Source organism: Ranitomeya imitator, chromosome 7, assembly GCF_032444005.1.
Source record: "Ranitomeya imitator isolate aRanImi1 chromosome 7, aRanImi1.pri, whole genome shotgun sequence".
Taxonomy (NCBI): Eukaryota; Metazoa; Chordata; class Amphibia; order Anura; family Dendrobatidae; genus Ranitomeya; species Ranitomeya imitator.
Window position 1 is genome coordinate 20,547,596 of NC_091288.1, and position 12,457 is coordinate 20,560,052.

The 12,457-nt window shown below is 42.8% G+C and overlaps 1 protein-coding gene across 1 annotated transcript in view; it reads right to left on the reverse strand.

The window, feature by feature from the left end:
• The window catches only part of LRP1B (LDL receptor related protein 1B), a 1,659,362-nt gene that overhangs the window by 396,665 nt on the left and 1,250,240 nt on the right, over positions 1 to 12,457 (reverse strand). Inside the window, exon 41 of the mRNA XM_069732880.1 lies at positions 5,276 to 5,647. Coding sequence (XP_069588981.1) covers positions 5,276 to 5,647 — 372 coding nt within the window. The remainder of the gene's footprint in view (positions 1 to 5,275; positions 5,648 to 12,457) is intronic.

The following is a 12,457-nucleotide window of genomic DNA, read 5'->3' on the forward strand; positions in this document are numbered from 1 at the left end:
CCTGGCTCCACAGCTCCAGACTTAGGTGCAATATTTTTTTCCCCACGACCACTACCCTCATTACCAGCTGACAATGAACGCCCCCGGCCACGACCTCTTCCACTAGACTTCCTCATTGTTTTAAAAACGTAACCAAACTAACGTTATTTGTTGCAGTCACACAACTTACACGGTGAGCTATAACTTCAGTATGATTTAGCTACCCCTTTACAGGTTGGTGAGACCACAGCGAAAATCAGGCCCAATGTTACACACTCTTTTTTTGGTGGCTGCAAATTAGAGAGATGCCCCACACGCAGGACTGTCACTGAAGCACAAATGTTAATATTAATGTCACACTATTATTTTTTTTTTATTTTTATTTTTTTCAGGAACACTTTAGAAACCCCAAAAAAAAAAAAATAGATTTTTGCAGGGAGAATTTAGAAAACAAATGTAACAAACTATATGCTTTCTATGGGCCACTGAGTGAGAGATGACGCACACAGGAATCAGGAGTGGCACACAAGCCCAGAGGCCAATATTTTTCTACCAATGATTGATGGAGTTATTTTCTCTGGTAGATTTTGGAACCCAAATCAAGGAAAAAAAATATAGGCTTTCTATGGACCACAATTGGAGAGAGAGAGAGAGAGAGAGAGAGAGAGAGATGGCACACCCAGGAGTCAAGACTGGCACACAAGCAGAAAGGCCAATATTAATCTCCCACTGTTTTTTTTGGTTGTTTTTTTTTTTTTTTTTCAGGGAGACTTTAGAAAAAAAAATAATAAAAAAAATATGATTTTATCAGGAAGAATTTAGAAACCAAATAAAATAAAATGATTTTTTCAGGGAGAATTTATAAAACAAATAAAAACAAAAATAGGCGTTCTATGGCCCACTGACTGAGAGATGACGCACACAGGAGTCAGGAGTGGCACACAAGCCCAGAGGCCAATATTTTTCTACCAATGATTGATGTAGTTATTTTCTCTGGTAGATTTTGGAACCCAAATCAAGGAAAAAAAAATATAGGCTTTCTATGGACCACAATTGGAGAGAGAGAGAGAGAGAGAGAGAGAGAGAGAGAGATGGCACACCCAGGAGTCAAGACTGGCACACAAGCAGAAAGGCCAATATTAATCTCCCACTGTTTTTTTTGGTTGTTTTTTTTTTTTTTTTTCAGGGAGACTTTAGAAAAAAAAATAATAAAAAAAATATGATTTTATCAGGAAGAATTTAGAAACCAAATAAAATAAAATGATTTTTTCAGGGAGAATTTATAAAACAAATAAAAACAAAAATAGGCGTTCTATGGCCCACTGACTGAGAGATGACGCACACAGGAGTCAGGAGTGGCACACAAGCCCAGAGGCCAATATTTTTCTACCAATGATTGATGTAGTTATTTTCTCTGGTAGATTTTGGAACCCAAATCAAGGAAAAAAAATATAGGCTTTCTATGGACCACAATTGGAGAGAGAGAGAGAGAGAGAGAGAGAGAGAGATGGCACACCCAGGAGTCAAGACTGGCACACAAGCAGAAAGGCCAATATTAATCTCCCACTGTTTTTTTTGGTTGTTTTTTTTTTTTTTTTTCAGGGAGACTTTAGAAAAAAAAATAATAAAAAAAATATGATTTTATCAGGAAGAATTTAGAGACCAAATAAAATAAAATGATTTTTTCATGGAGAATTTATAAAACAAATAAAAACAAAAATAGGCGTTCTATGGCCCACTGACTGAGAGATGACGCACACAGGAGTCAGGAGTGGCACACAAGCCCAGAGGCCAATATTTTTCTACCAATGATTGATGTAGTTATTTTCTCTGGTAGATTTTGGAACCCAAATCAAGGAAAAAAAATATAGGCTTTCTATGGACCACAATTGGAGAGAGAGAGAGAGAGAGAGAGAGAGATGGCACACCCAGGAGTCAAGACTGGCACACAAGCAGAAAGGCCAATATTAATCTCCCACTGTTTTTTTTTGGTTGTTTTTTTTTTTTTTTTTTTTCAGGGAGACTTTAGAAAAAAAAATAATAAAAAAAATATGATTTTATCAGGAAGAATTTAGAAACCAAATAAAATAAAATGATTTTTTCAGGGAGAATTTATAAAACAAATAAAAACAAAAATAGGCGTTCTATGGCCCACTGACTGAGAGATGACGCACACAGGAGTCAGGAGTGGCACACAAGCCCAGAGGCCAATATTTTTCTACCCATGATTGATGTAGTTATTTTCTCTGGTAGATTTTGGAACCCAAATCAAGGAAAAAAAATATAGGCTTTCTATGGACCACAATTGGAGAGAGAGAGAGAGAGAGAGAGAGAGAGAGAGATGGCACACCCAGGAGTCAAGACTGGCACACAAGCAGAAAGGCCAATATTAATCTCCCACTGTTTTTTTTGGTTGTTTTTTTTTTTTTTTTCAGGGAGACTTTAGAAAAAAAAATAATAAAAAAAATATGATTTTATCAGGAAGAATTTAGAAACCAAATAAAATAAAATGATTTTTTCAGGGAGAATTTATAAAACAAATAAAAACAAAAATAGGCGTTCTATGGCCCACTGACTGAGAGATGACGCACACAGGAGTCAGGAGTGGCACACAAGCCCAGAGGCCAATATTTTTCTACCAATGATTGATGGAGTTATTTTCTCTGGTAGATTTTGGAACCCAAATCAAGGAAAAAAAATATAGGCTTTCTATGGACCACAATTGGAGAGAGAGAGAGAGAGAGAGAGATGGCACACCCAGGAGTCAAGACTGGCACACAAGCAGAAAGGCCAATATTAATCTCCCACTGTTTTTTTTGGTTGTTTTTTTTTTTTTTTTTCAGGGAGACTTTAGAAAAAAAAATAATAAAAAAATTATGATTTTATCAGGAAGAATTTAGAAACCAAATAAAATAAAATGATTTTTTCAGGGAGAATTTATAAAACAAATAAAACCAAAAATAGGCGTTCTATGGCCCACTGACTGAGAGATGACGCACCCAGGAGTCAAGACTGGCACACAAGCAGAAAGGCCAATATTAATCTCCCACTGTTTTTTTTTTTTTTTTTTTTTTCAGGGAGACTTTATAATAAAAAAATAATAAAAAAAATATGATTTTATCAGGAAGAATTTAGAAACCAAATAAAATAAAATGATTTTTTCAGGGAGAATTTAGAAAACAAATAAAACCAAAAATAGGCGTTCTATGGCCCACTGACTGAGAGAGAGAGAGAGATGGCACGCTTAGTACTGGCACACAAGCCCAAAGGGCAATATTAATCTCCCTTTTTTTTTCAGGGAGAATTTCTAAAACCAAAAAAAAAAATTAAATAGGCTTTCTATGGCCCACTATTTGTGAGAGAGATGGCACGCTCAGGGCTGGCACAGATGGCACGCTCACAACTGGCACACAAGCCCAGAGGCCAATATTAATCTCCCTTTTTTCAGGGAAAATTTATAAAACCAAAAAAAAAATTAAATAGGCTTTCTATGGCCCACTATTTGTGAGAGAGATGGCACGCTCAGGACTGGCACAGATGGCACGCTCACAACTGGCACACAAGCCCAGAGGCCAATATTAATCTCCCTTTTTTTCAGGGAGAATTTATAAAACCAAAAAAAAAATTAAATAGGCTTTCTATGGCCCACTATTTGTGAGAGAGATGGCACGCTCAGGGCTGGCACAGATGGCACGCTCAGGACTGGCACACAAGCCCAGAGGCCAATATTAATCTCCCTTTTTTTCAGGGAGAATTTATAAAACCCAAAAAAAAATAAAATAGGCTTTCTATGGCCCACTATTTGTGAGAGAGATGGCACACTCAGGACTGGCACACAAGCCCAAAGGCCAATATTAATCTCCCACTGTATTTTTATCAGGGAGAATTTATACACCCCACAAAAAAAAATACAGAAAAATGAAAAGGCTTTCTATGGCCCACTATGTGAGAGAGATGGCACACACAGGGATGGCACTCTAGCAGAAATGCCAAATTGCCAATCTTAATCTCCCACCAAAAAAAAAAAAAAACAGGGAATGTCCTACAATTACTATCTCCCTGCCTGCAGTAATCTCAGCCAGGTATGGCAGGCAGCTACTATCTCCCTGCCTGCAGTAATCTCAGCCAGGTATGGCAGGCAGCAATAAGGAGTGGACTGATGCACAAATGAAATAAAAAGTGTGGACAAACAAAAAAGATAGCTGTGCAGAAAGGAAGGAACAAGAGGATTTGTGCTTTGAAAAAAGCAGTTGGTTTGCACAGCGGCGTACACACAGCAATGCAGCTATCAGGGAGCCTTCTAGGGCAGCCCAATGAGCTACAGCGCTGAGGGGAAAAAAAAAAAAAAAACTTCCACTGTCCCTGCACACCGAGGGTGGTGTTGGACAGTGCAAATCGCTGCAGCACAAGCGGTTTTGTGGTTAATGGACCCTGCCTAACGCTATCCCTGCTTCTGACAAAGCGGCAGCAACCTCTCCCTAAGCTCAGATCAGCAGCAGTAAGATGGCGGTCGGCGGGAACGCCTCTTTATAGCCCCTGTGACGTCGCAGACAGCAAGCCAATCACTGCAATGCCCTTCTCTAAGATGGTGGGGACCAGGACCTATGTCATCACGCTGCCCACACTCTGCGTTTACCTTCATTGGCTGAGAAATGGCGCTTTTCGCGTCATTGAAACGCGACTTTGGCGCGAAAGTCGCGTACCGCATGGCCGACCCCGCACAGGGGTCGGATCGGGTTTCATGAAACCCCGACTTAGCCAAAAGTCGGCGACTTTTGAAAATGTTCGACCCGTTTCGCTCAACCCTACTGGTAACCATCACATATCACACTGGTAAATCCTCATTCATGTAAAATAGGCTCTGGAGGATTTATCAACAATAAGGCATCTGATATGAGAATACAAAAGGCATCACTTTTTTCAGCATTCTATAACCTGTATGCCCATATTAATATTTTCGATAGGTCAAATGTGGTGACAGATTCCCTTTAAGGTATAATATCATCTATAACAATAACCTTCAATCTGTGGCTCTCCGGTTACTGAAAAATGTGATCTTACAACATTTCCTAACTGATGGGTAGCTCTTGTTGAACAGAAGAACCAGAGGTTGGAGAACACCAATAGATATTGATGAAGACCACGCATCAAGAGAGATAAGATACCATCTACTATGCAAACCACAATGCACATATTGAAAATAAACTTCAATCTTGTTCTTATTAAAAATATGTAAAGTTCTACGTGTCCTAAAAAACATCATTATATTTCAGTAAAAAGGTCAATGTTCACTTACTTTCAATAATTATTTTTCTTCCCGTCCAGTCGTCTTTGATTAATTGGATATTTCCATAATGAGCATCACTGTAGAAAATGCGGTTATTGCCTTTTTCACTGAAGTTGTAATCAAATGCCAAGGAAATAATATTTTTGAAATATTCCGGATTTTCGTAAGGTTGTACAGGTGAATTCAAATTGGTTTCATCAGAAAGATGAATACTCTTCAAAACTGTTCTTCCAGAATACAGCAAATAACCCTCGTGTTTTAGACAAGTAATCCCATTTTTGGCAAGATATCCATGAGCGCAAGCACACGTCCTTTGCATATTCCCCCGGTATAAGCAAATTTGTTGACATCCACCATTGTTTTTAGCACAGATGTTGGTTCCTGTAGAGAGGGAAAAAAATGACATTTTGTGACGGTCGCAGGTCACTGACCATGTTTATTCTACTCTTGTATTTAGTTCCCATAAGGTTCATCTCTACAAACAATAGGCTTCCTAATGAGAACTGGAGCCAATTTATGTGGACAATTACGGTATTTAAAAAAAAAATCTAAAAGAAATAAATTCAAAAGTTCAAGTTCATTTAATTTTTTTTTGGGTGGGAGGAGTTGCATATTAATAGGAGACACCGTTAGGTTAGACCTGTACAGATCTAAAATTATCGATATAAAAAAAGAACTTGTGCTCCAGCATCATGGATTTTGCAATGTTTTCTAGACATAGTGAGACAACTGTAAAATCAACCAGGTATGTTACTGTAGAGCAAGCCCAGTCAAGTTAATACTAAGAAAAGGCCATTCCAAGAAAACCCTTTTGGTAGGCTGTTAAAAGTATCTGAAAACTTTGGAAAAAAATGTTCAGTGGGTCAACAAGGTCATGGTATTGGATACTTTGCGTTTCGCTGACCTTTGTCTGGATAAATGTTGGGATATTTTAGACCACACTTATGAAAACATTTGTTCAACTTGGTTCTTTTAACCATGGCAATATCTCCATGGATTTTGTATGGGAGCTTATTAAGAAGATATGCACAATGTAATCGTCAAGGTGTGAAGCATTTCTGGCATTGCACTCTGCCTACAAATCAGAAGAGACTCCAATGATGCCGGAAGGTAGGAGGAAGTTAGCAGAGCTTTGGTTGGTGGCCAAGAATTATTTATTTTGTGCCGGACAAGGGTCTTTGGGAATCCATCTGATCAACTGTACTTTGAATCCTCTTTGTATCATTTGTAATTTCTAAAAAAAAGCTCTTACTTAAGAAAGTGCTCACATCAAAGTTTTTATCCTCTTAACATGTTGCAAATTAGCACTGTGTACTTACAATTTCTCATTTTGCCTTTCTACCCAGTTCATTTTTCTCTTTTCGTTGCTCTATGTAGAAACAGGAAGTCTCTTTTTCCGGTATGAGTCACCCACCTCTTCCACTCCTGACACAGCTGCTCCCATCTCCCCCTGCCAAGGGCTTTCCAGTGATGACTCATGCATAGAATAAAAGACTTCCTGTTTCTACATAGATCTTAGAAGGATTTAATTAGTCAGTTTTTAATCATGTGATGTCATAGACCTAATAAAAGAGAAGAATTAACCAGATATAATGAAAAAACTAGCAATTGTAAGTACACAATGCTGTATAATGTGATGACTGCAATATACAGCTCTGGCAAAAATTAAGAGACCATCACATCAAAACCTGGTCATGGGCAGCCCAATATCCAGACCTGAAGCCCATTGAAAACCTCTGGAATGTAATCAGGAGGATGATGGATAGTCATTGGCCATCAAATAAAGAAGAACTGCTTACATTTTTGCACCAGAAGCAGTGTGAAAGACTGGTGGAAAAGCATGCCAAGACGCATGAAAGCTGTGATTAAAAATCATGGTTATTCCACAAAAATTGATTTCTGAACTCTTCCTGAGTTAAAACATTAGTATTGTTGTTTCTAAATGATTATGAACTTGTTTTCTTTGCATTATTTGAGGTCTGAAAGCAATAGGTTTTTTAACATTTTGACCATTTCTCCTTTTCAGAAAATGAAACAAAATGTATTGCTTGGAAATTCGGAGACATGTGGTCAGAAGTTTATAGAATAAAAGAACAATTTACATTTTACTCAAAAATATACCTATAAAGAGAAAAATCAGACAAACTGAACATTTTGCAGTGGTCTCCTAATTTTTGCCAGAGCTGTATATATTCTATAAACATTTTGATGGGAATTTTTCTTTAAGAGGTGCTCAGTCTCCCATAAGCACTACACCATCTTCCCTGACCTTTCAGATGGTGTCCATAGGGTACAAATTCTCCAAATCTTGACAATAGTCCATTTTTTTTTATTAGGAACGAGGTTCAAGTCCTAGAGTTGGACAGATTCAACCAGACATTAATGGATACAGATGGGTCAAATATTGGACCTGATTTTTGTTCTGCAGATTTAATAGTCAATTGCAATGGGGCTAATCGTTCCGCAGCCAATAAATGGAAAAATACAGTCTCATAATTTAGTTATCAAAATTTATATTTTATATACAGCTTGCGATCAATGATTTTTATGGGATGATCCTAGAGGATAAATCTTGTTATAACTAGTGTTGAGCATTCCGATACCGCAAGTATCGGGTATCGGCCGATATTTGCGGTATCGGAATTCCGATACCGAATTCCGATACTTCCCGCGTATCGGATACCGGAATCAGAAGTTCCCAGAATTCAAATTGAACGCAGCAGCCAATGAGGAATGAATGAAAGTGTGGGCACATCCTGTTTAGCATGGTGGTCATGTAAGTACTGGCAAGGCTGGGATTGGCTGCTGAAATGATGTCACTCTGCATTATAAAAAAGCGCTGCCGCCATTTTGCGCTCACTCTGCTGTGATTTCAGTTAGGGACAGGACGCTGTGTTCTAACTGAGGGCCAGTTGAGCTTGCTAATTGCTTTATTTTCCTTTCCAAAGGCTAATTTAGCAAAACGCTGTGTTTTCTTCACTGTTCACCTTGCTCTTGCCTTGCAGCGCTGTTTTAACAGCGTTCTGCAAGGTCTCTGTGTGTGTGTGTGTGTGCAGCTCACTCTGTAGTCTGTGTGCAGCCATATACCCGGTTGTATTCAGCTCAGGGGGGGTTCACACTGCCTCACACAGTTGTTCTTTTTTGCTCTTAGTGCAGCCTGCTGCACATTTTTTCTCAAATTTCCTATTAGTGTTTTTCCACCAGTCTCCAGCTCTATTGTGGAAAAACACTACATAGGATAACCTAGAGGGGGTTTTTAGGGCCTTGCAGCGCCGTTTACGGCTGTCTGCACGGTCTCCGTGTGAGCCCAGCTCGCCCTGTAGTCTGTGTGCAGCCATAGCCGGTTGGATTCAGCTCAGGGTTCGTTACTGGCTCATACCTTGCGAAAAATTTTCCTTTTTTTTCAAATAGTGCAGCCTGTTTAAAATTTGAAAAAAAAAATCCTATAAGTGTCTTTCCACTCGTATCCAGCTAAATAGTGGAAAAACACTATATAGGATAACCTAGAGGAGGGTTTTTTGGCCTTGCAGCGCCGTTTACGGCTGTCTGCACGGTCTCCGTGTGAGCCCAGCTCGCCCTGTAGTCTGTGTGCAGCCATAGCCGGTTGGATTCAGCTCAGGGTTCGTTACTGGCTCATACCTTGAGAAAAATTTTCCTTTTTTTGAAATAGTGCAGCCTGTTTAAAATTTGAAAAAAAAAAAATTCCTATTAGTGTCTTTCCACCAGTCTCCAGCTCAATTGTGGAAAAACACTACATAGGATAACCTAGAGGGTTTTTTTGGGGCCTTGCAGCGCCGTTTACGGCTGTCTGCACGGTCTCTGTGTGAGCGCAGCTCGCCCTGTAGTCTGTGTGCAGCCATAGCCGGTTGGATTCAGCTCAGGGTGCGTTACTGCCTCATACCTTGAAAAACAATTTCCTTTTTTTCAAATAGTGCAGCCAGTTTAAAATTTGAAAAAAAAAATTCCTATTAGTGTCTTTCCACTTGTATCCAGCTAAATAGTGGAAAAACACTATATAGGATAACCTAGAGGAGGGTTTTTTGGCCTTGCAGCGCCGTTTACGGCTGTCTGCATGGTCTCCGTGTGATTTAAACTAGCTCTGTAGCCCGATCTGCACCAAAAAAAAAGTTAAGTTCACCAAACACAACTTAACACTTGTGTAGGCCACATTTGAAAAATAATAAAGTTTAGTCCACAATTTACAACATTAGTGTTTCTTACACCTGTTAGGAGGAGCATTACAGGAATAAGCACACTAAGGCCTTAGTACTTTTCTGCTTATCTTTATCTGTCAACCAAGATGAAGAGGGCAGGGAGTAAGGCACGTGGGCGTGGGCGCGGAGCAGGGAGAGGAGCAGGGAGAGGACGTGGTGATTCTGTGCCTGCTGCGGGCGCCGGTGACTCGTCGTCACTCAGTTTCAGCAGGGAACAGTCCTTCATGCGCAGCTTTGTCGGAGAGCGCCGTGCACCGCTGCTGCGTGAAGACCAAATTGAAGCCGTTGTCGGGTGGATGGCAGCTAACGCCTCGGCATCGACTTCAGTTAGTGCCACATCCTCTCAGGCACAGAGCACTGGAGAGCAGCCATCTGTCTCTTCACCACCTGCCAAATTGGCCAGGCAGTCAGAGAGCCCAGGACAGGAGCCGTCTCTACTTCTGTTCTCTGAATCTCTTGGCTTGGAAACAGGGGGCCAGCCAAGCAGCATTGGAGAAATGGAAGAAGAGGCAGTGTGCAGTGATGCCCAAAAGCTTTATCTCTCTGACTCTGAAGAGGCAGGTGGGCCAGTGCCTCCGGTGACCACAGCGCAGTACGCATCTGATGATGAAACTCAGGTGCCGCTTTCTCGTGCGTACTGTGCTGCTGAGACTACCCAGGAGGAGCAGTTGGTGGCAGAGGGTAGTGGAGATGATGAGGTCCTTGACCCATCGTGGCGTGAGGAACAGGAAGGTGGTGGGAGCAGCTCAGAGGAAGAGCTTCCTCTTACGGGCCAAAGAGGGAGAGGGAGGGGGAAGACTGCGGAGCCTGTAGCCTCCACTTTGGCACCCGTTAGGAGCCTGTCTCTTTCCAAAGCCAAAAAGGGCGCTCCCAAGACTTGCAGTGCCTGGTCCTTTTTTGACACAGTTGCAGATGACATTTGTTTTGTCAAATGCAAGCTGTGTCATCATAAAGTAAAAAGAGGGAAAAATGTCAGCAACCTCAATACCACAAATATGTGGAAACATGTGCGGACCAGGCACGCGGTGGAGTTACAGAAACACACTGAAGATGTAGGCCAACCAACAGCGGCAGCTACCACCTCTTCAGCTCGTGTTGCCTCTTCCTCCAGCTCACGCACAGCTGGTTTGGCTTCCTCCCAGAGACCTTGTGTAATTCCACCCACAGCACCACCTTCCCAGTCATCCTCACACTCCCAGTCTACTCTACAGCCATCGGTAGTACAGGCATGGGAGAAAAGGCGGGCATTCTCGGCCAACCACCCCCGAGCACAGGCTCTGAATGCAGGCATTGCCAAACTGTTGTCCCTGGAAATGCTCTCGTTCAGGCTGGTGGAGACTGACAGCTTCCGTGACTTGATGGCATTGGCAGTCCCACAGTACAAGGTGCCCAGCCGCTTTTACTTCAGCAGGCAGGCTGTCCCTGCCCTGCACAGGCATGTTGAGGCAAACATAAAACATGCGCTACTGAACGCCGTCAGTAGCAAGGTCCACCTCACCACCGATGCGTGGACCAGTCAGCATGGACAGGGGCGATATGTTTCCCTCACTGCCCATTGGGTTAATGTTGTTGAGCCAGGTACAGATCGTGCGAGTGGCGCAGGACGTGTCCTGCCCACTCCAAGGATTGCAGGAATCCAGTCTGTACGCATCGACTCCTCCTCTTACACCAGTTCCTCTGATTCCTCTCTGCAGGATCCGTCACAGTCCACCCCCACATGGACCCGTGAACGTTTACCTATGACCGACATGAGCACAGCCGTGGCCAAACGTCAGCAGGCCGTCTTGAAACTAGTTTCATTGGGGCATCGAAGCCACACAGCGCAGGAGCTCTGGAATGCCATAAAGCAGGAGAGCGATGTGTGGTTACTGCCAGCGAATCTCCAGCCAGGCATGGTAGTGTGTGACAATGGCCGAAATCTGGTGGCAGCTTTGGCCCTTGGCAACCTCACTCACATCCCATGTCTGGCACATGTGCTCAATTTGGTTGTGCAGAGTTTTCTGAGGGACTATCCGGATCTTGATGCCCTGCTGCACAAGGTCCGCCTAGAGTGTGCTCACTTGCGGCGTTCCAGCTTGGCCAGATCCCGCATTGCTGCTCTGCAGCGCCGATTCCGCCTTCCGGAACACCGCATCATATGTGACCTACCTACCCGGTGGAATTCCACGTTACATATGTTGGAGCGGTTGTGTGAGCAGCAGCAAGCAGTTATGGAGTACCAGCTGCATCAGGCGCAAAGAAGTCGCAGTCAGCGCCGATCAGACTTCACAACCACAGAGTGGGCCACTATGAAGGACGTCTGCCAGGTTTTGCGTCCTTTTGATTATTCCACGCGGATGGCAAGTGCAGATGATGCACTAGTCAGCATGACTGTCCCCCTTATCTGCCTGCTTCAGCAAACTTTGCAAGGGTTAAGGGATGATGTGGTGGAAGAGGTGGAGGATGAGGAGTCACCTTTTCCATCAGCTTCTGGAGAGTCAGCGCCACGTGGTTCCTCACAAAGGGGTACGCAGGGGCCAATTTGTGAGGAGGATGAGGAGGAGTCAATGGAGGAGGAAGAGCTCCGTCCAGAGGAGGGAGCGACACAATTGTCCAGTGGTCAGTGTGTACAGCGAGGGTGGGGTGATGACGAGCGGGCAGAGATCATGTCTCAAGCAGGGGACAGCGTTTCTGGGCCAGTTGGCACTCTGCAGCACATGGTGGATTTCATGCTGCAGTGCCTGAGAAACGACCGCCGCATCGACCACATTCTCAACATGCCTGATTATTGGGTGTTCACCCTCCTCGATCCTCGCTACCGGGACAACGTCCAAAACCTCATCCCTGCGTTGACCCGGGAGCGTAAATTGCGGGAGTACCACGACACACTGGTGAATTCCATCATCTTCTCCTGTCCAACTGAGAGGAGTGCTGCTAGTGCTTTACAAAGCAGCTCAGTGCGTCGAGGCAGTGGGGGAGGCTCTGCCCAAAGAGGGAG